This window comes from Hippopotamus amphibius, chromosome 15 (genome assembly GCF_030028045.1).
Source record: "Hippopotamus amphibius kiboko isolate mHipAmp2 chromosome 15, mHipAmp2.hap2, whole genome shotgun sequence".
NCBI lineage: Eukaryota > Metazoa > Chordata > Mammalia > Artiodactyla > Hippopotamidae > Hippopotamus > Hippopotamus amphibius.
Window position 1 is genome coordinate 256,958 of NC_080200.1, and position 21,212 is coordinate 278,169.

Consider the following 21,212-nt stretch of genomic DNA (forward strand, 5'->3'; position numbering starts at 1 on the left):
TCGGGACAGACGGCGGCCCAGCCCGTCCACCCATCTGTCTGAGGGCACAGCAGAGGTGGCCCCCTGGGAGGCCCCCCAGGGCTCAGGACAGTCTGGAAGGGGACACGAGGTGGCCCAGCTCAGCCCACGCCTGGTCCAAATGGGCCCATCCCTCAATCCCTGTTGAGTCCCTTCTGCTGTGTGCAGGGACAGGTCACCTCTCCACGCTCCTGGTCCTGACCTCCAGGTGGGTGGAGGCACCCAGTATGACCTGGGGTGCTACGTGCTGCACGTGCTAAGGGCGGAGGGTCCCTGGAGGCCGCGGTGTTCCTCCGCCCCTCCCCCCCTTCCTCCAGGTCCTTCCTCACCTCTGCTGCCTGTCTCTCCTTTGTGCAGGACGCTGATTGAGCTGGAGTGGGGACCAGAGGCTAGGAAGAGTCCCGGGCTTGGGGCCCATGTCACGTAACTCTAGGAATCACCCCCCAGCCTGGCTCCGGCCCCAGAAGCAGAGCCTCAAGTGTTCTCCCAGATCTGGGGCCTAGGGGCCTGGGCTGGCTGTGGCCTGAGCCCAAGGGGCAGAGAAGTGGGGCAGCCGGGCGGGGCTCACACGTGGGCCTCCGGTGGGAAGGCGTGGCTGACCCTGGGCGCCCGTGTGACCGGGGGCACTTCCCCACTTTAAAGCCCACCAGCCTTTTGGGAGACCCCACCCCCCAAAGGGCCCCGTTTGAAGGTGCGGACCCACAGCCCCCTTGGGCGGCTCTTCCTATTGGCCCAATTTGGCCTCAGCGTCCTCAGATGCGGGAGGTGGGGGAGAGGGGGACCACCGTGGGACCTGGAGACTCCGGGCCTGACCCACGTGGCCCCTCCCCCCACACCACTTCCCCAGGGGTCCCTGCGCAGGGTCTCAAGTGACACAGCAAGGGCTCCTGCGGCCTTTTATTATGTAAATTCTCAAACCTACGGAAAGAATGGAGGCTGGTACGGGGGCGGCTCCACGTCTCCAAGCCCCAGCGTCAGTGGTTACCGCCCCGCCGTGCGCTCCGGTCAGAGGAGAGCCGAGGCGCCGGCAGAAGGCCCCTCGCCAAGGTCGCGCGCGGAGGCCCGGCCCCGCCGCTGGGCTCGGTGACCTTGGGCGCGTCCTTCTGCTTGGCGGGCCTCAGTTTCCCCCCCCCACCCCCGGGGCTAGGCTTGATCGGGTCTCCGAGGCCTCGAGCCGCACGACCTTGGGCCGCCCCCGACCCGGAGGCCTCGGTTTCCCGGGCGCGAGGCCGGGGCGGGGAGCGCGGCGAGTGGGCGCGGGCAGAGGAGGGGCTCCCGCCTCCGCCCCGCCCCCCGCCCGCGGCCCCGCCCCCCGCGGCTCCGCCCCGCCCTCCCCCCGCCTCCCCCCCTCCCTCGGGCTCGGGCCGGCGGCGGCGGCGGCGGCTCCGCTCCGCACTGCCCGGCGCCGCCTCGCCATGGACGCGCGCGGGGGCGGCGGGCGGCCCGGGGAGAGCCCGGGCGCGACCCCCGCGCCGCCGCCGCCGCCCGCGCCCCCCCAGCAGCAGCCGCCGCCGCCCGCGCCCCCCCCGGGCCCCGGGCCGGCGCCCCCTCCGCAGGCGCCCCGCACCGAGGCGGCGGCCCCGGAGGCGGCGGGCGAGGGCGGCCCGCGGGCCCGGCTCCGCAGCCGAGACAGCTCGTGCGGCCGCCCGGGCACCCCGGGCACGCCGGGCGCGGCGGGCACGGCCAAGGGCAGCCCGAACGGCGAGTGCGGGCGCGGCGAGCCGCAGTGCAGCCCCGCGGGGCCCGAGGGCCCGGCGCGGGGGCCCAAGGTGTCGTTCTCGCGCCGCGGGGCGGCGGCGGCGGCGGGGCCGGGGCCGGGGCCGGCGGACGAGGCGGGCAGCGAGGAGGCGGGCCCGGCGGGGGAGCCGCGCGGCAGCCAGGCCAGCTTCCTGCAGCGCCAGTTCGGCGCGCTCCTGCAGCCGGGCGTCAACAAGTTCTCGCTGCGGATGTTCGGCAGCCAGAAGGCCGTGGAGCGCGAGCAGGAGCGCGTCAAGTCGGCGGGGGCCTGGATCATCCACCCGTACAGCGACTTCAGGTACGGCCGCCCCGGGGGTCTCTGCGGAGGGCGGGGCGCGCGGACCTCGGGGCCCCGCGGCGACCTCGGCCGCGTCCGGCGCCCGCCCGCGGAGGGGCCCTGGCCCCGGCGCGCCCCCTCCCACGCAGCCTGGCACGCGCCCCGTCCCTCGGGTGGGCGCGCGGCACGGGCCGCGGGACCAGGGTCTGAGCGCGGAGGGGCGGAGAGGACGAATAGAGGGGAACGTGGGCACCGGGGAGGCGGCGCAGCGGAAGGAGGGAGGAAGGAAGGGCGCCCGGGAAGGACGCGCCCCGCAGAGGCGGGCGGAGAGAGGGTGAAGCGGGCGCGCCGGCTCCCGCGGCCTCCCCCTGCGCCCCCATTGCCGCAGGCGGGCGCGTCCCGGGTCCCTGGGCCTGGGTGCTGAGCGAGGAGGGGGCGCTGAGCGTGCGGGCCGTGTCTTCTCTGAGCCGCGGCTGGGTGGTGTGCCGAGGGGTCAGTGGTTGCGATGCTGATGTGAATTTCGCCGGTTGGTGCCTGGAAAGGCTCGGAGCGAGGCCCGGAGCAGGGTCAGCCGCGCGTGCTTGTGCCGTGCCCAGGTGGCAGCGGTTGTGTAGATGCTGATGCGAATGAAGCCGGTTGGTGCGTGGAAAGCCTCAGAGCAGGGCCGGAGCAGGGTCACGCCGCGCCTGTTTGCAGTTCTGTTCCCGGGCGTGCGCTGTGTGGCCTGCGAGTGTGAACGATGCCATGTGTGTGGTCACGAGCATGTGCCTGCGGGGGGCGGGGGTCCTGGGGGCGAGGGTCGCGTGCTCTGGAGGGGTGTGTCTGCGAGGCGGATCCCGGTGTGTGTTGGGGAGAGATGGGGGGAGGGGCGGGTGTGCATCGGTGGGCAGTGGATGTGAGATGTGTACATGGTGTGTGTGTGAGGCGATGTGCCCGTGGCGGGGGTGTGTGAGTTGGGGTCCAGAGGGTCTATGTGCCCCCCCCCACCAGGCCTCCAGGCCATGGCCCTCAGGGAGGGCACGGTTTCAGCACCACGGACAGCAGCCCAACGGCGTCCGGATCCTAGGACGCCGCGGGTCTCCCCTCCCCCAGGCCTGGGCTCCGAGGTCGGAGGTCTCTACTTGCTCCTGGACCCCCAGAGCTGGGAAAGGGGGCCTGTGGGACTCTCCCTTTCCTTGGCCCTTCCGCAGCCCCTGCCCTTGACAACTGGGGAAACGGAGGCCCAGGGGCACACAGGTTAGGGACAGAGGAGGTGCATGCAGCCTTCCCTCTGTAGAGAGTTCCAGTCTGTGAAATGGGAATGGACTTGACTCCAGGGCTCCCCAGCCCGCCTGGCCCCCCTGTGAATGGGGGCTCACGCCAGCTGGCTGGAAGGGGACGTGGGGGCCACGCGGGCAGGGGGCGGTGGCTGCGGAAAGTAGCCATTCCCCGTCCCCTCCAGCACATCTGCCGGCTGCATCTCTGGGGCTGTGGGTGGCCCTGGGCTTGCACTCAGCTGCAGAAGGGGTGGGGGTGCTGGGAGAAGGAGCCGGGTGGCCCCATGCCTACGCCCGTCCAGCACAGTTGCCCGTGGGTCCCTGGGCTGACACATTGTAAACTGGGGGTGAGCAACGGGGTGGGGGCGAGGGAGGGGTGCACGTGGCCTGTAGCTGGGACTCATTGGGCTAATCAGAGTAAAACCTTAAGATCCTGCCAAGCTCGGGTGCTGCGGGGCCTCTACAACCCCCCCCCCCCCATGTTTTGGGAACGCTTCTAGACCCCTCAGATCCAATATGGACACAGACTCCCGAGCGCATGTTAGGAGCAGTGCTTCCTGACCGCCTCCTGGGCCAGAGCACCTTAAAAATATAGATCCAGGGACGTCCCTGGTGGTCCAGCGATTAAGAATCTGCCTTCCAATGCAGGGACCATGGGTTCGATCCCTGGTCGGGGAACTAGGATCCCACATGCCTTGGGGCAACGAAGCCCACGTGCCACAACTACAGAGCCCGCGCACCACAACTAGAGAGAAGCTTGTGGGCTGCCACGAGGAGGCCACGTGCCAGGGCAGAGGACCTGATGCAGCCAAAAATAAAAAATAAATTTATTAATTAAAAAAAAATATATATATAGACCCAATCCGCACGTCGGTTGTGAGGTGGCTGCCGTAGCTACCCCAAACTTACAAGCGAGGAGAGGGGGGCACAGAGAAATAAAGTCATTTTCCCAGAGCCACACAGCTGGTCCCTGGCAGAGTGGGAATTCACGCTTGGGCAGGCTGGCCCCTGCGTCTACACTTCAGATTATCAGGCAAGCTGGCCTCTCGCCCTGTCCTGTCCAGGCCAAGAAGAAACCGGAGGAAAAAGACATCCAGGGAATTGTTCAAGATAAGGGGGTTCCCCCGGGGGAGCCGTGGGTCACCTCTGTGTTCGCGTGTGTTCGATTGAAGAACCGCTCTCGGAGCAGTGGGGAGGGGCCTTTCTGGGTCTGCTTGTCCACACTTGGGTCCGTTTGTCCTCATGACCTGATGGTGCAGACACCATCCCTGCTGGTGAGCCCTGGACACGATTTAAAAGGGAAGCAGGGTGGTGAGACTGAGGCCCACACCAGCCCCAGGTCCCACCCAGGGCCATGACCTCTCCACTTTCTTGAGCTACAAGTTCGTTCACATGGGCCCGGCACCTGCCTGGCCCGCAGGACAGGACAATCCGTGTTTGGTGAACCGGAGCAGCCCCGGCCACACCTCGCTGCTCGCGCCACGTGGGCTTCCAGGGAGGGCGAGTGTCTGCAGAGGCCTCGGGGAGACGGGCTCTTGAGGAAGGTGACCAAGACAGAGTCCAGGGGGCGGGAGCGCGATGTTCGGGCTGGGCTGCGGAGGGGCTGGGGCAGCCTGCGGCGAGGCCCGCGCCCCCTGTGCATGGCCTGACGTCCAGGCTGGGCTTTCCTGCCTCCGTTTCCCCAAATGCGAGGTGCACCCCACTCCTCTCCATCCGAGTCAAGCCCGGACCGCCCACGCGCTCGGAAGTGGCCTGTTTCCCTTGATGTGCTCACCTGCCTCTCACCCCCCGCCCCCCACCACAGCGTCAGGGGGCCTGCACGTGGCGGGGGCCCAGGGCGATTTGGGAACCCACGGCGGGGCACGAGTGGGTGGCAGGGAGGCCAGGCAGGTCGTGAGCCCTGTTTCCTGGCAGCTTTGGACCAGCTCCCACCCTTCCTGAGGTGTGTCTTCACTTCTTCACGGGGCCGTGGACAGCACGGGAGCTGGTGCCCAGACATAGAAGAGTTCAGGCTCAGGAGGCTTGGTTTTCCTCCTTTGCACCCTGAGGTCCATTCCTGAGTCAGAAGCAGCATGAAGACCACCCCAGAGCAAAGCAGGGAGAGCGGCCCAGGGGCCTGCTGGGAGGGTCACAGCCCGGGCCACCACCTCCCCGAGGTCCTGGGGCCCTGGCAGGGTCTTCTGTCCCCAAAATGTGTGAAAAAGAAATACAGTTAATTCCTGTTCCCTTCACCTGGCCACCCCAGATGCTAGAGGCCAGACAGAGGGGCTTGTGTGAAGCAGGAGAGCTTGGAGGGGCGAGGGGTGGCCGGGCAGTGCCCCGGGAATGGGTGGCCCCCGCGGGGCCCGGCTGTGACTCCCGCTTCCTGTTCTGGGCTGTCCACCTGCCCCTCCACTTCCTCCACCTCCTCGGTTGGTGGTCACTTGGTGGCCAATGCCGCCGTGGCCGCGTGGGAGCCTGGGCAGGTCCGGGGGGCAGAGGCCTCATCTCCCTAGAGAGAGTGTGGGCAGGTGGCTTTCCATGGCCTTTCATCCCGTTCCTGAGTCTGTAAGTGCTTCTGAGGTCTGACCTGAGTCTCTCCTGCTGCTGCTGCTGCATTTCAGTTCAGGGTCCCCGAACTGTGTGCTGCCGGGAGGCCTGGTATGCACGGGGAAGAGACGTGGGTCCCTTTCCTGGTCCTCAGCGGAGTGTAGACAAAGCCGGGGCTGGTGTATGCTGACCTGTATCTGGGTGACACCCTCTGGGGTCCCTGAGGGCCTGGGGTGGGGTGGGGGGGCTGGCCTGAAGGTCCAACAGGGCCGGAGGCCTCCCCCCCGCCCCAGATGGCCCTACGGATCAGCGGTAGATCAGGACGCATCAGCTCATAAGAGTAAACCCTGAATTATCCCGAGTAGGGGGTGGGGCAAGAGGCAGGGCCAGAGCTTCCCTGGCTCAGGATCCAGCTTGAAGGCACCCAGAGGAGGGGGCGGTGGGCACGCCCACTTCCCAGGGGGGAGGACGGAGGCTCAGGGCCACCTGCTGGGAGGAAGGAAGCTCCGTGGCTCCTGTGAGGGACCCGGGCCCCAGGTGGCTGAGGCCCCTCTCCTCGCTCCGGGGGTTTCTTGCCAGACTTTGGAGTTTCTGCTTGAAAAACTCCACACCCCCACGCCCTGTTTCAACATCCAGGGCCTGTGCATGGCCTGGGGGTCGAGGGGGACACCGGGGGGCGTTCCTCAGCTGCCCACTGGCTCAGGACAGGCCCTGCCTCACTTACCCCGCCAGCAAGCCCACCCCAAATGCGAAGAGTACAGGCCTCCCCACCGCCTGCCTGGACTCCGCCCTCTGCCCCTTCCTGGCCTTCCAGCGGCCGGCAGGGGCGTCTCAAGATTCCCTTTGTCCTTCTCACTGCAAACCCGCCATGGCCTCCGTGGCCCTGCAGAGCCCGGCTCCCATCCCCTCGCATCCCTTCTCACCTCCCTTCACAACCCTGCTCCAGCCCCAGGCCTCCTGGCTGCCGCAAAAGGCAAACGCTGTGCAGCCACAGGACCTTCGCACCTGCTGTTCCACTGGCCCGGGGTGCAGTGCCCCACACTCTGCCTAGCGGCCCTTCTCCATCACCCACCCACACGCCACTTCCTCTGAGAAGCCCTCCTGGCTCACCCTGGCTAAAGCGGCCCCTCTGAAGCATGCCACTCATTTATCTGTCTGTGTGGAATGCCTGTCTCCCCCCTGGACTGGGGGCCCGAGGGAGGGCTGGGTCTGTCTGGTCACCACGTGTCCCCCAGGCCTGGCACACAGGTGGCCCTGTGTTGGGATCACCCGGGGATCTTCCCCTGCAGGAGTCTCTGTTTCCCGATCCCTGACACCTGCCTGGGGTCTGTAACTCACATCTGAGCGCTCGGGCCCTCATCCTCCATCCCCAGTTCGTCCTTAATCGGCAACGTCCGGCCCCTAATCCCCTGGGATTTGCCCGATCCGGCCCGTCATTCCTGGACTGCTTCCTGCCTGGCTCTTGGTTCTCCGACCCCGAAAGGAGAGAGCGGCTGCCCTTGTTCCCCGCACCTCTGACCGGCTGCTTCCAGCTCTCAGGCCACCCCTGCCCCTCACCCGGCCCTGCCCTGCCCGGGCCTGGAAGAACACGGCTGCTTAGCAGCTTCCAGAATTGAAGGAGGGGCCCGAGTGCTGGAGACGGGAGGGGGACAGTGTGGTCCTGAGCTCTGGCCTGGAGGCCTGGCCACCTGGGTTCCGTCACGTGACCACTTCCAGCCCCGGTTTCTCCATCTGCGCAGAGAGAAGGGCTGCCGGAGCTGGGCTCACGGCGGGGGCCCCCCGACATCAGAGCCGCGTGGGTGCGGAGCCCGGGAGCGGGTTCCAGGCTGTCCTGTCCACAGGGCACCGGGGGTCATCGCTGCTGAGACCCCAGCTCCTCACCCACCGGGAGCCCCGGCCTCGCCAGTCTCTCAGGGCCCAGTTCCTCTCCGGGCACAGGCAGGAACCAGGATCTGAGTGTTTCCCGATGGGACTTGTTGTTTGTCAGGGAGGGCTTTTCAATACCGGGTTTCATTACTGTCCCCGAAGGCCCTGGGTAGCTGTGGGCTGACTGCCCCAGGCCCCTGCAGCCCGACCATGTCCCAGGGGCCTCTGGGTCCCAGGGGCCTCTGGGGCAGCCTGATGCCAGAGGGGCCGCCAGCATTGGGCAGATGAAGTGTTGCGGCTCAGAGAAGGACAGTGATTAGCCCCGGGCTGCACAGCACAAGGGGGCAGGCAGGCGAGAGGGGCTGCATCCTCTGCTCCAGGCCTCGGTTTCCCCTCCTCCCGCCCACTTGCAGGAGCTCTTCCGTGGATGCCCTGGGGGTGGAGACAGGGAGCAGGCAGGTGCAGCTGCTCAGCCAGGTGGGGGCTGCGTCCGGGGGGTCTTGAAGATGAGCGGGTGCCCCAGATCAGAGGTCTGAGACCCGACGCCTTGTCTGGATTCAGGCAAAGGGAGGTCTTGAATTTTGAGCAGTCATTTGGTTTTGCCGTTAACACTCACCCCGATCACGTGGACCCTTTCAGCTCTCAAGGTCTCCATCCGCACCCCAAGGTGGGTTTCCTGAGCTCTCCCCATCATTGCTGGAGTCCCCACGGCCACTGGGAGAAGGCTCCAGTATGTGTGGGCGGACAGAGCCGGGACCCCCAAAGCCTGCCACTCCCTGGGCTCCTCCGGATGGACAGAGGAGGAGTCTGAGGTCCCCAGGATATGGCGGGACCTGCCCAAGGTCACACCTGCCAGTGGGCGGGAGCCAGGTCTGACTGCTGTCACCACAGTCTTAGACGTTGGGTGCCTTCCAGCCTTGGCTCTCGCAGACTGAGCTGCCGTGAACATCTTGTTACAAATCACTTTTAAATTTTTCTCTCTTCCTCTTGGACGATTTCCTTGGGATCAGTTCCCCGAAGTGGAAGGCCGGGGTCACCCGGCAGGCACGGTGCTGTAGCTCTTCCCTCGAAGGGCTGCTCAAAACAGAGCCAATTCACGGTGGCTCCCGAAACAGGGAGCTTCGTGCAGCCAAGCCAGCCATGGGGTTTACAGCTTTCTGTTTATTTGTGCTAATTTGGGACAGTCCCTCCAGCCCCTGGGAACCTTAGTCTCTTCTTCTGTCCATCCAGGAGGAACCCAGGGAGTGGTAGGCTGTGAGGGTCCCCCGGCCCTGTCCTGCATACACATGCTAGAGCCTTCTCCAAGAGGACATGGGGACTTGGGCCATGATGGGGAGGGCGCCGGGCCTGTGGGAGAGACCGGCAAATTCACGTCGGGGTGGGCGTCTCTCCCTGCACCATGAAGGGCAAAATCAAACGATTGACTGTTTGGAATTTGAGACCCTCCTTTGTCTGAATCTAGACAGGAGTGTGGGCTCAGACCCCAGTCTGGAGCATCTACTCATCACTGAGACACTGGGCCTCGGAGGTTTTCTCTTTAGATACATATATGTTAGCATAAATATAACATTTGACCCTTAGCCATTTAAAAGCGTGCATTCAAGCGACATTAAGTACATTCACAAGGTCGTGCACCCATCACCCTTATCCTTCGCCAGAACTTTTTTCTCTTCCCAAACAGAAACTCCCCAGCCCCTGACAACCAGGAACCCGCTCTCTGTGTCTGTGGAGCTGCCTGTTCTGGACGTTTCCCACCCGTGGACTCACGCCCTGTGTGTCCTCCTGTGTCTGCGTCTCTCCCTGAGCCTCGTGTCCTCAGGGTCCGTCCGCGTGGTCGCGCGTGTCGGGGCTTCTCTCCTTTCCGTGGCTGAGGGATGCTCCCGTGTGTGGAGGGACGCGTCCTGTTTGTATGTTCATCCATTGATGGACTTTTGGGTTGTGTCCACCTTCTGGCCATTGTGAATCGTGCAGCTGTGGACACTGGTGTACAAGCGTCTGTGTGAGTCCCTGCTTTGAATCCCTTGGATGAAGGAATAGGCGTGGAATTGTGGGGCCACAGGGTAACTTTCACTTTTTGAGGAACCGACAGTTTTCCCTTGCAGTAGTCCTGATCCCTGTTTTCTCGACGGCTGCAGGGCTGGGCCTCTCTCCATGTGGCCTTTGCTGCGTGTGTCTGTCCTCATGGGTAAATGCTGGACACCGTGCCCAGCCATTGATAGATATTCCTCAAACGGACGGGCCTTTTTCTGACAGCACAGAATTCCCCGGGGTGGAATTTTGGAATTGACCTTGGGGATCTGTATGGGTCCGGGGCTGTGTGTGGCAATGGAAGCAACCAGTCATCCCCTTTTCAGGCGTGTGTATCACATGAAGTGTCCAAGCGGTGGCCAAGTCCCGTCACTCTGGTTCCTCCGCCGCCTGGCCCTGTACTCTGCCACCAGGCCTTGGCCTCTTCTTTCTCCCTGCCGACCTGCCCCTGCCCCCCCCAAGGTGCTTTCTGAAATGGATGGACGGCCAGCGCCCCACGGGAAGTCTGGCCAGGGCGGGGGTCCTGCATCTGGAGGCCAAGCTGTGCCTGTCCGGTACTTGCAGCACCCAGCACCTGCAGGCCCCCGTGACCCAGCCCGTCAACACTCCTGGCGCCAACATCCCCCCACCCCCGCCCCGCTCCTCCAGCGCCTCCGCTTGCCTCCCCCTCCCGGCTCGAACCCAGTGCTTTTTGGATGCCAGCCTTGTGCCAGGCACGTTGGACCCTTTCGGTCCTGGGAAACATTTCATCCGTTTTTGAGCGGCCTCTTGGGCTCTGCCAGGTCTCCAGCTTCTTCAAGGAGAGAGTGTCAGGCTAGGCCAGCGAGAGGGACCCGGGCTGGAGGAGCCTAGCCGGCAGTGGGTGCTGTCTGGGACGTGGGAGGGCTCCCTGGAGGCGGGGTCCACACCAGCCGCGACCCGGGGCCGGAGTCTCAGCTTTGGCGGCGGAGGCGAGCGCTGGGCTGGGCCTCGAAGGCAGGCGCGTGCGCGCGGGCGGCAGGTGGGCTCGGCGGGGCGCCCCGCGCACTAGCGGAGCGTGAGCCGCTGCGCCTCGCCCCCAGGTTCTACTGGGACTTCACCATGCTGCTCTTCATGGTGGGAAACCTCGTCATCATCCCCGTGGGCATCACCTTCTTCAAGGACGAGACCACGGCCCCGTGGATCGTGTTCAACGTGGTCTCGGACACATTCTTCCTCATGGACCTGGTGCTGAACTTCCGCACGGGCATCGTGATCGAGGACAACACGGAGATCATCCTGGACCCCGAGAAGATCAAGAAGAAGTACCTGCGCACGTGGTTCGTGGTGGACTTCGTGTCCTCCATCCCCGTGGACTACATCTTCCTCATCGTGGAGAAGGGCATCGACTCCGAGGTCTACAAGACGGCGCGCGCCCTGCGCATCGTGCGCTTCACCAAGATCCTGAGCCTGTTGCGCCTCCTGCGCCTGTCGCGCCTCATCCGCTACATCCACCAGTGGGAGGAGGTGAGCGCGGCGGAGGCGCGTGTGCGCCCTGTGGTTCCGTGATGCGCTGGAGCGGGGCTGGGATGCAGGGACGGGGGGGTGGGGGGCGAGGATGCCGTGACGGGACCCGGCCGCGGCTGCGGGAGGGGGCAGGGGGCACCAGGAACAAAGAGGCGGGGCCACGATGGGGGGCTCCTGGGGGGGCGACCAGGGTCCAGGGGCGGGGTCACGGGAGGACAGGCAGGGAAATCGGCACACGAGCGAGGTGATTGGGTGGCGGCACTGGGCGGAGTTACAGGGACTGCAGCCAGGGGCCCAGGAACCTTGGGGGTGGAACCTGGGCCTGAGTGGGGGGGGGAGGCACAGGGTGTTGTCACAGGAGCCTCTACCTGGTGGAGCCGGGGTGGGGTGGGGTCAGAAGGAGGGCAACATGGACCCTTTTTTCTTTTTGAAGCTCTTTATTGGAGTATAATTGCTTTACAGTGTTGTGCCAGTTTCTGCTGTACAACAAAGTGAATCAGCTGTATTTGTACATATATCCCGGTGTCCCCTCCTTCCCCGTCCCAGCCCTCTAAGTCATCACCCGTCGTCGAGTCCATCTCCCTGCGTTAGCAGCATGAACCCTGGACACAACCTCACCCCTTCCCTTCCTTCTGCCCTGTAAGAGGCGGACTCCACAGCCCTGTGGGCAACCGGGAAACTGAGGCTCAGAGAGGTGACATCAGGCCTCTCTCCCCCCAAGTTCGGCCCCGCCTCTGGACTGAGCGGCCTGACTTCTGCAGCCCCGTGGCCACCACGTGGGCTCAGAGTCGCCGCCGCTTCCCAGGACAGCGACAGGGCTCCGAGGCGGGGAGCGGGTGGGGGACAGGGTCCCGGGAGGAGGCGGTGGTCCTGGGAGTGGGGAGCGGCCGGCCCGGCGGAGATGGGGCGCAGGGGTGGCCGGCCGGGCCGGGGGCCGCGGGCTCCAGTCTCGGGAGCTTCGACGGTCTCTCCGGAGCGGGGGCCACCGCGGCGGCCTGGGGGGCTTGCCCTCCCACCGCCCGGGGCCCTGACGCGCGCCGCGCGCCCGCCCGCAGATCTTCCACATGACCTACGACCTGGCGAGCGCGGTCATGCGCATCTGCAACCTGATCAGCATGATGCTGCTGCTGTGCCACTGGGACGGCTGCCTGCAGTTCCTGGTGCCCATGCTGCAGGACTTCCCGCGCAACTGCTGGGTGTCCATCAACGGCATGGTGGTGAGCCCCGCCCCCAGGCCCCGCCCCGGCCCCGCCCCGCCCCGCCGCCCGGCCCCCGGAGGTGGCACCATCTGCCCCCTGTGTGCTGCGACCCGCTCCACTTTCTAATGTGCACGCGTGTGTTTAAAACTCGGCTTCACATCACAGCCCTCACGTGGGAACGTGGTGTCACGGGCCGTGGGAAAGCAGACCTGCAGACGCATTGGCACCTGCTGCTTCCTGGCCGGGGGCTGAGGGTTCACAGCCCTCCTCCCGCTGCGCAGCTCGCGGGGCGCAGGGCAGGGGGGCGTCGGCGCGCGGGGGCCGCGGAGGGAAAACCCGCGGGCGCCCGGCCCGGCGCCTGGCACAGCTGCCCGGCTGAGGCAGCTCATTGTGTGGCTGGACACCCAGGCATGTGGTCCTGCTTCCTGAACGGGGCCCGCTGCCCCCTCCTCTAGCCGGGTCAACTGAGGACGAGGAGGGGGGTCCTGCCTGATGCCTCCACATCCCCCCCCATCAGATTTCAGTGTCCGCAGCTCACTCTCCCTGGGGTCCCTGGGACTTGCGCGTTCTCTTGGCCTCACAGACGCTCTCCTCAGAGGCTGCAAAGGGGTGGGGGCTCCTGAGCCCCGAAGGCTAGACTCTGGTCCCTCCGAGCCTCAGTTTCCCCAGGACTGAAGAGGGGAGGGGGCTTCAGATCCAGCCCTGCTGCTGAATCGCTGTGACGTGTGTGCATGTCATGGCAGCTGCCCGGGTCTCAGTCTCCCTTGGTTGCCTCTGGACACAGGGAGCTCACCACCTGATGTCTGTGAGGGGTGGGGGGGGGCGGATAGGCAGGCGGGGCCCTGGGGGTCAAGGGGCTCCCTGGGGGGCACGAGCGCCCGCCCACCCGCCCACCGCGGCCTTGCAGAACCACTCGTGGAGCGAGCTCTACTCCTTCGCGCTCTTCAAGGCCATGAGCCACATGCTGTGCATCGGGTACGGGCGGCAGGCGCCGGAGAGCATGACGGACATCTGGCTGACCATGCTCAGCATGATCGTGGGCGCCACCTGCTACGCCATGTTCATCGGCCACGCCACCGCGCTCATCCAGTCGTTGGACTCCTCGCGGCGCCAGTACCAGGAGAAGGTGGGGGCACCCCGCGTCCCCCCGGCTCCGCGCGTCGTGCTCAGGACAGGCCAGGGGGCCCCCGCGGGGTCTGTGGCTGGGGTTGGCGGTGGACCCCTCGGCGGGGCAGCATCTCCCCGAGGACGGGGAGATGGCGCGGGGCCCTGAGGCGGGAGGAAGCCTGCAGCCTGGAGGGGGCGGGGCAGGAGGGGTTGAGGGGGACACGGGCCGAGGAAGGGGACGGGGTCCGGGGGGGTCGGAACAGGACAGGGCCGGTCCACAGAGTGTCGGGGCTCCCGAGGTGGGGGGTGTCTCTGGGCCGTCTCGGGAGGGGCTGGGCTGTGGGGTCCGCCACAGGCCAGCCCTTCCTGGAGGTCAGCCTTGGGCATCACTCTGCCTCAGTGTCCCCTCCCTAAGGCCAAGGGTGCTCTGGTCCCTGGGACACAGCCCCATTGGCCCTGCAGTCCTCGTCGATGGCTGGCCTTGGCCCGGCAGCTGCAGCAGTGCCCCTCCCGTCCCCCCAGCAACGCCCAGCAGTCGGGGCGGCCGGGTCAGCCGGGCCCGGTGCCAGGCGCCCCGGCTGTCCGGAAGCCACCGGCCTCCCACCCAAACATGAGCTGGTGCCGCCACCCGCCTGCCGTCACGGGTTCCGCTGAGCTCAGGGCAGCTGTGGCCAGGCGGGGCGGGGGCGGAAGCAGGGCCGGGGCGGCCCCGGGGGCGGCATCCTGGGGACAGCAGGGCCTGGCACCCCCACCTGGTGCCCACACCCCTACCCCGCTCAGGAGGGGCTGGGCTGATTTCTAGAAAGATCACTGGGGTGGGGGCCCGTCCAGCCTGCTCTAAGGGCGGTGGGGGGACTGGGGCGGGGGGAGGGTTACCAGGTGAAACTCAGGAGGGGACTTCCTGGTGGTCCGGTGGTTAAGAGTCCACGCGTCCACTGCAGGGGACACAGGATCAACTCCTGGTCGCGGAAGTTCCACATGCCGTGGCCCAAAAGTGAAATTCAGGACACAGGACTTTTCTTCCTGTCCAGAATATACTTCTCCGGGGCATTTGGGTCATTTATCTGAAATTCACATTGCCCTGGGTGTCCTGTACGGTCGTAGTCAAGTCAAGGCCCACTGGGCTGGGCGGCTGGGGGGGCGGCACTGACCTGGGCCCCGTCCCGTTACAGTACAAGCAGGTGGAGCAGTACATGTCCTTCCACAAGCTGCCGGCCGACTTCCGCCAGAAGATCCACGACTACTACGAGCACCGCTACCAGGGCAAGATGTTCGACGAGGACAGCATCCTGGGCGAGCTCAACGGGCCCCTGCGGGAGGTGAGGGGCGGGTGCCCCGTCCAGAGGCTGCAGGGAGGGTGCACCCTGCCCTCCCCGCTCCTGGTGTGGCCGTGGTCCTTGGCCCCTGTGGCTGCGCCCGCCCAGTCTCTGCCTCCGTCTTCACGTGGCCTCTCCCTGTGTCTCTGTGTCCCCTCCTCTGTGAGGATACCAGCCACTGGGTGCAGCACGACCTCACCTTAAGCAATCACACTTGCAAAGACCCTGTTTCCAAACCTGGCCCTGTTCACGTGCACCGGGGCTCAGGTCTTCAGCGTATCTCGGTGGGTGGGGGACAGTTCCGTCCTCGCCCCCCACCGGGCGGTGCCTGGGCGCTGCGTCTCTGCCCTGCGCTCGGGGAGGGGCGGGCGGGAGGGGGCTGGGGCGCCTCCGACAGAGGCGGGTGTGAGCCTGGGGTAGGGGTGGGGGGCCCAGCGGGGCCAAGGCCCCGAGGAGGGAGAGGAAGGGGCCAGGGGCCGGCAGGGAGCTGGGGTTTCTTCTGAGCGTGAGGGCCTCCCAGCAGGCAGGCACTGTGGCCCCCAGCACTGAAAATGTTTGTGTTTGGTAATTATGTTCGTTCATTCCCTCATTTACAGACAAACACCTCACAGACCGTAAACTGCATCAGGTGCTGTGGTTTGAGGGTATTCAGAGCGGTGCCACCCCGCCGCCGCCCAGTGCCACGGCCAGGCCTGCTCGGCTGCGCAGGACACCCAGCCCTGACTGCCCCGTGCCCCTGCCCCGGCTCCTGGCACCCTGTGTTTGGTCATTACTTAGATGTTTATGTGAAGTCACACCTACAAAAGCAGATATAGTCAGGAAATGTTCGTCTTCTGTCCTGTCCCTTCACCTGGTTTCCTCCTGCTCTCTCCATCCGTTTTCCGCTTTTTATACAGAACAAAGGCATGCAGGCCTCTGGGTGTCCGTGCACGTGCCTAGCGCTAAGCTCCGGGCTTGGTGGGGGCGGCGTTGCTTGGCGGGAGGAGCACGCGGCAGAGGGTGGAGACGGGGAGGTTGGGGTCGCGGCCCTGCGGTCCTTCCAGATTCCCTGAGGGTGCCACAAGGGACACCCTGGGGGACAGTGCCAAACGCCCAGGTGAGGGGTGCACCGCTCAGGCACGCCTCTCTTGTTGTCATGCTATCAGGGGCTTTTTTATTTGCATTTCTCTTTCTGTGAACTGTCCACAACTTTTGTTTTCCCACAGAAACTTTGGTCTTTTTGTTGTTTTTAGAAAAAAAATTTTTTTTTTAATTGAAGTAAAATTGATTTACAATATGTACAGCGAAGTGATTCCGTTCCCTGTCTGTACACGCTTTTACACAGTTAAACATTCTTTTGTGTTACAGTTTATTACAGGGTATTGAACAGTGCTGCCTGTGCTACAGGGTGGGACCTTGTTGTTTTTCCGTTTTATATATAGTATCTGCTAATCTCAAACCCCTATCCCTCCCCCCACCCCTTTCCCCTTTGGTAACCGTGTTTTTAGAAATTCTTATTTATTTTTAAGCTCTTTATTGGAGTATAATTGCTTTATACTGTTGCACCAGTTTCTGCTGTACGACAGAGTGAATCAGCTGTAGAAATTCTTTATACCTGGAGGACTTTACCTCGTTGTGATGTAATTTCCATCCCAATAGCCATTTGTCTTTTTCTTTTTTTTTTTAGCCATTTGTCTTTAAACTTTGCTTATTGCATTTTCCTTCCCACATGCGGAATCTTTGTTTTGTTTTTTTTTTGGCACACGGGCTTAGTTGCTCCGTGGCATGTGGGATCTTCCTGGAGCAGGGATCAAACCTGTGTCCCCTGCATTGGCAGGCAGATTCTTAACCACTGCGCCACCTAGGAAGCCCCCCACATGCGGAATCTTTATGCTGTGTACATCTGGTGCTCCAGGTATGCTTGCTGTACACAGTAGTTGCTCAATGTGTGCTTGTGGAGCAGAGTGAGTGTACAGTGTTCAGTGTCTGCCTTCTGTTCACAGCAGGTGCTCAACACCTGATTGCTATATGTAGTAGGTACTCAATACCTACTCTCTGTGAGCAGCGGGCATATAATTCATGCTCCCTGTACACAGCAGGTGCACAATATCTGCTGTACACACTCGGGTTTTAGAGGAACTTGCCCACATTTTCCTCTAACACGTGCAGAGTTTCATTATTTGCATGTAGACCCCGATGCCTTTGGAATTCATCCCGGCATCTGGTGTGGGGAGGGGTCCAGCTTGCCGGCCGTGGGGCTGCACCGTCTGGCTGTCCCGGGACTGGGGGGTGGGGGAGGGGTAGTCCCCTGTGTGGGGTCTGTTTCTGGACTTTTCATCTGTCCATCCGCCTGTCTGCTGTGTGCGCCAAACCCACAGTTTGCATCACAGAGGTTCGCGGTGTGTTTTGGTGTCTTGGGGGACGAGTCCCACCTCCCTGCTCTTCTCCATCGTGGGTTTCCTGCTATTTCTGCTCGTTTGTCCTAAATGAACTTGACTAGCCCTGGTCATTAAGAAGCAGGAGGCATTTCCACGGAGCTCTGTGACCTGTGCCCCTGCCTGGGGAGAACGGGCGTCTTCTGTCTCGAAGATGGTGAGCGGTGCTAGGACACAATGCGTTCACAGCTCTTCTGTGCCTTTGGGAGGGTTCTCAACGTTTCTTCACGTACATTTGGACATGTCTTGTTCAAGTCATGCCATAGTGTCTTACTTAGCTCTTAACGTGGGTGGAAATGGGGTCTTCTTCCGAGTGGCTTTTGTTTGTATGTACAAAAGCTGTGGATTTTCTTTTTAAGGTAAGCTTTCCTTTTTATTGACGTGTGCCTGTCATTAGGGCACATCCAACGGCCGTTCTGTCCCGTGAGGCCCTCCATGCAGCACCCCCACCCCCCCATCAAACATAGAATATTTCCATCCCACGGAAGCTTCTTTGCCAAGGATAACTGTCATCCTGACTTCTGTCTCTAGGGTTTTCATGTTGGTTTTTTTAATCATTCACTTTTTTCTTTTTTTTTCTTTTACTATTTATTTGGTTGCACCAGATCTTCGTTGGGACAGGCGGGCTCCTTAGTTGTGGCATGCATGTGGGATCTCAGGTCCCCGACCAGGGATTGAACCTGGGCCCCCTGCATTGGGAGCACAGAGTCTTACCCACTGCACCACCAGGGAAGTCCTGATGACGTCCTAGTTTGACTAACTTCCCGTGTTATAATTTTCCACTGACTCTTTCGGGTTTTTCAGGCAATCCTATTAATAGAGATAGTTTTACTTTTTCCTCTCCAATTCTTACGTCTCCGAATGGCTTTTCATGTCTAACGGCATCAGCCAGTATTGCCAACAGAGTTAAACAGGAGGGAATCTTGGGTATCTTTTCTTGATCCCGTCTTTGGTGGCAAAATCTCCAGTGTTTACCTATTAAGATGCTGGCTTTCAGGCCAAAGTGTGACGCTCCTTTCACAGACTGAGGGTCTGGGAGGTGCGACACTCCCAAAGGTAGGGGGAGATGGAGGAGCAAGCGTGTGTCCTCATGTGGCCCCCCCACCCCCACAGGAGATTGTCAACTTCAACTGCCGCAAGCTGGTGGCCTCGATGCCACTGTTCGCCAACGCCGACCCCAACTTTGTCACGGCCATGCTGACCAAGCTCAAGTTCGAGGTCTTCCAGCCGGGCGACTACATCATCCGCGAGGGGACCATTGGCAAGAAGATGTACTTCATCCAGCACGGAGTGGTCAGCGTGCTCACCAAGGGCAACAAGGAGATGAAGCTGTCCGACGGCTCCTACTTCGGGGGTGAGAGTCTGCGGGGGGCGGGGGGGCGCACCGGCCGCAGGCAGGAGTCAGGGTGGGGAGCCCGGGGGGGTGGGGGCGGGGGGGGCTGGACCGTTCCACTGGCTGGGAGGGCCTCGGGGACAGCTGGTCGGCCAGGGCCATCGGGTGCGGCCCAGCAGTGAGGACGCCGCCCCTGGCCGCATGCAGAGATCTGCCTGCTGACGCGGGGCCGGCGCACGGCGAGCGTGCGTGCCGACACCTACTGCCGCCTCTACTCGCTGAGTGTGGACAACTTCAACGAGGTGCTGGAGGAGTACCCCATGATGCGGCGGGCCTTCGAGACCGTGGCCATTGACCGCCTGGACCGCATCGGTGAGTGGGCCCAGCAGGCAGCCTGGGGGGCAGTCTGAGGAGGGGGTGGTGTGGCCCAGCTGACCCCCAGGGCCCCTCTGGTCCCCAGACCAGATTCCTCAACCTGCTTTCTCGCAGCCACACACAACCTGTTTCCCAAGGAAGGGGGAATGGGTGGTTCTGCTCTCTGGGCAGATATTTGAGCACCTACTGTGTGCCAGGAGGTGTAAATGTGGCGGCCGCCCTCAGGCGTGTAACAGAGGGGACGTGGCAGCAGGGCTGCCTTGTGACTCCGAGCAGAGACGCAGATGCCAGCAGAAAGACAGGGCACGTTCTGGGAGTGGATACAGCCTGTGCCGAGACCCTGAGTCCAGGGAGTCAGGGAACCGGGGTGGAGGGGCAGGGGGGAGGCAGGTGGAGACCAGGCACACGAGGCCCAGCAGGCTGTAGAGGAAGGTGCGTGGACTGTAGGTCAGGAGCACCAGGAAGCCATGGAGGACCCTGGGCAGGGGAGGACCTGAGCAGAAGTGCATTCTATGAGGGTGGGTATACAGGAGGAAACTGACCTGTGTGTGTGGGGGGGGGGGTGGCACTGGATAAAGAGAAGGGCAGGCGGGGGTGGGGGAATCTCAGAAGTGGCTGGGGACCCGCTGAAGCCTGGAGCAGGAGTCAGGCGACAGGGGCCCGTGGTGCTGTGTGTGGGAATAAAGACCATGGATGGCTGGGAAAGCAACGTGGGCCGCGGTGGGGAAGACAGCTGTTAGAAAGAAGACTTCCCAGTATGCAGAAAGCACTCAACATGTTTATATACAAGAGGCACTTAACAGTTTGCTCTATACAGTGGGTGTTCAACATATTTGTGTGGTGTAGGCACGTAGATGTACTTGCTGTATACAGTAGGCACTCAACACGGGCTTGCTGTGTATACGGTGGGCATTCCGCATGACGGCGATGTACAGGCAGGAGCCTGGGTGTGTTGCTGTACAGAGAGTGTCTGATACCTGCGTTGTGTACACAGCAGGCACACAGCACATGCTCACTGTACACAAGAAGTGCTCCACGCATGCTGGCGGTACTCAGGTGTCTCGAACCTGCTTTGTGTATGAAGCAGGGGCTCGAGGTGCTTGCTACACGTGAAAGTGCTGGTTCGCGCTTGCTGTATGCAGTAGGTGCAGCAGCTCGGCTTCCTATACAAAGCGGATACTTGGCGGCGGTTGCGCGCAGAGAAGCTCCACCCGCGCTGGCTCGCAGGGCAGGCGCCCGGATCCCCGCCTGCTGCACGCAGAGTGCTCCGCGCGTGCACCTCTAACGCCCCCCCCCCCCCCCACCCCAGGCAAGAAGAACTCGATCCTGCTGCACAAGGTGCAGCACGACCTCAACTCGGGCGTGTTCAACAACCAGGAGAACGCCATCATCCAGGAGATCGTCAAGTACGACCGCGAGATGGTGCAGCAGGCCGAGCTGGGCCAGCGCGCGGGCCTCTTCCCGCCGCCGCCGCCGCCGCCACCACCGGGCGCCTCGGCCATCGCCACGCTGCAGCAGGCCGTGGCCATGAGCTTCTGCCCGCAGGCGGCGCGCCCGCTCGTCGGGCCCCTGGCGCTCGGCTCGCCGCGCCTCGCGCCCCCCGGGCCCGGGCCTGCGGCCGCCGCCAGCCCCCAGGGCGCGCCCCCCAGCCCCCGGGCGCCGCGGACCTCGCCCTACGGCGGCGCGCCCGCCTCCCCGGCCGCGCCCCGCGCCGGGCCCGCCCTACCCGCGCGCCGCTTGAGCCGCGCCTCGCGCCCGCTGTCCGCCTCGCAGCCCTCGCTGCCCCACGGCGCGCCCGGCCCCGGCCCCGCGGCCTCGGCGCGCCCGGCCAGCAGCTCCACGCCGCGCCTGGGGCCCGCGCCCGCCGCCCGAGCCGCCGCGCCCAGCCCGGACCGCAGGGACTCGGCCTCGCCCTCGCCCGGCGCCCCCGACCCGCCGGACTCCGCGCGCTCACGCCTCTCGTCCAACTTGTGACCCTCGCGCGCCGCCCCGGGGCCCGGCCCGGCCGGCGCGGGGCCGCCACCCAGACCAAAGCCGCGCCGCCCGCCCCGGAAGCCATAAAGGAGACGTAGGTAGCAGCCGTCGGACGGGCGGCCCGGGCCGGCGGGAGCGCCCCCGCCGAGCCCCCCATCGCCCTGCGCCCACCCCCATCGCCCCTGCCCCTGGCGGCCGCGGGGGCTCCCTTCACCTCGGTGCCTCAGTTCCCCAAACTGTGAAGCGGGGACGGACGGGCCGGCCGGGGCGAGGGGAGGGGGCCGTGGAGCCCGCCCGC

The 21,212-nt window shown here is 64.1% G+C and overlaps 1 protein-coding gene across 1 annotated transcript; it reads left to right on the top strand.

Annotated features, from left to right (window-relative positions):
• The first annotated feature begins 1,433 nt into the window (after positions 1-1,433).
• Positions 1,434-20,914, top strand: HCN2 (hyperpolarization activated cyclic nucleotide gated potassium and sodium channel 2). The gene is made up of 8 exons (XM_057708624.1): positions 1,434-2,053; positions 10,773-11,196; positions 12,252-12,413; positions 13,303-13,521; positions 14,675-14,821; positions 18,346-18,586; positions 18,773-18,937; positions 20,250-20,914. The coding sequence occupies exons 1-8, from the start codon at positions 1,434-1,436 to the stop codon at positions 20,912-20,914; spliced, it is 2,643 nt and encodes an 880-aa protein (XP_057564607.1).
• The last annotated feature ends 298 nt before the right edge of the window (positions 20,915-21,212 follow it).

What these genes read in the sequence shown, in the direction of transcription:
- HCN2 (XM_057708624.1), top strand. Translation starts at nt 1,434, where the DNA reads ATGGACGCGCGCGGGGGCGGCGGGCGGCCCGGGGAGAGCCCGGGCGCG. An exon ending in TGTCCATCAACGGCATGGTG is followed by an intron (nt 12,414 to 13,302) that starts GTGAGCCCCGCC and finishes GCGGCCTTGCAG; the next exon opens with AACCACTCGTGGAGCGAGCT. An exon ending in TCAACGGGCCCCTGCGGGAG is followed by an intron (nt 14,822 to 18,345) that starts GTGAGGGGCGGG and finishes CCACCCCCACAG; the next exon opens with GAGATTGTCAACTTCAACTG.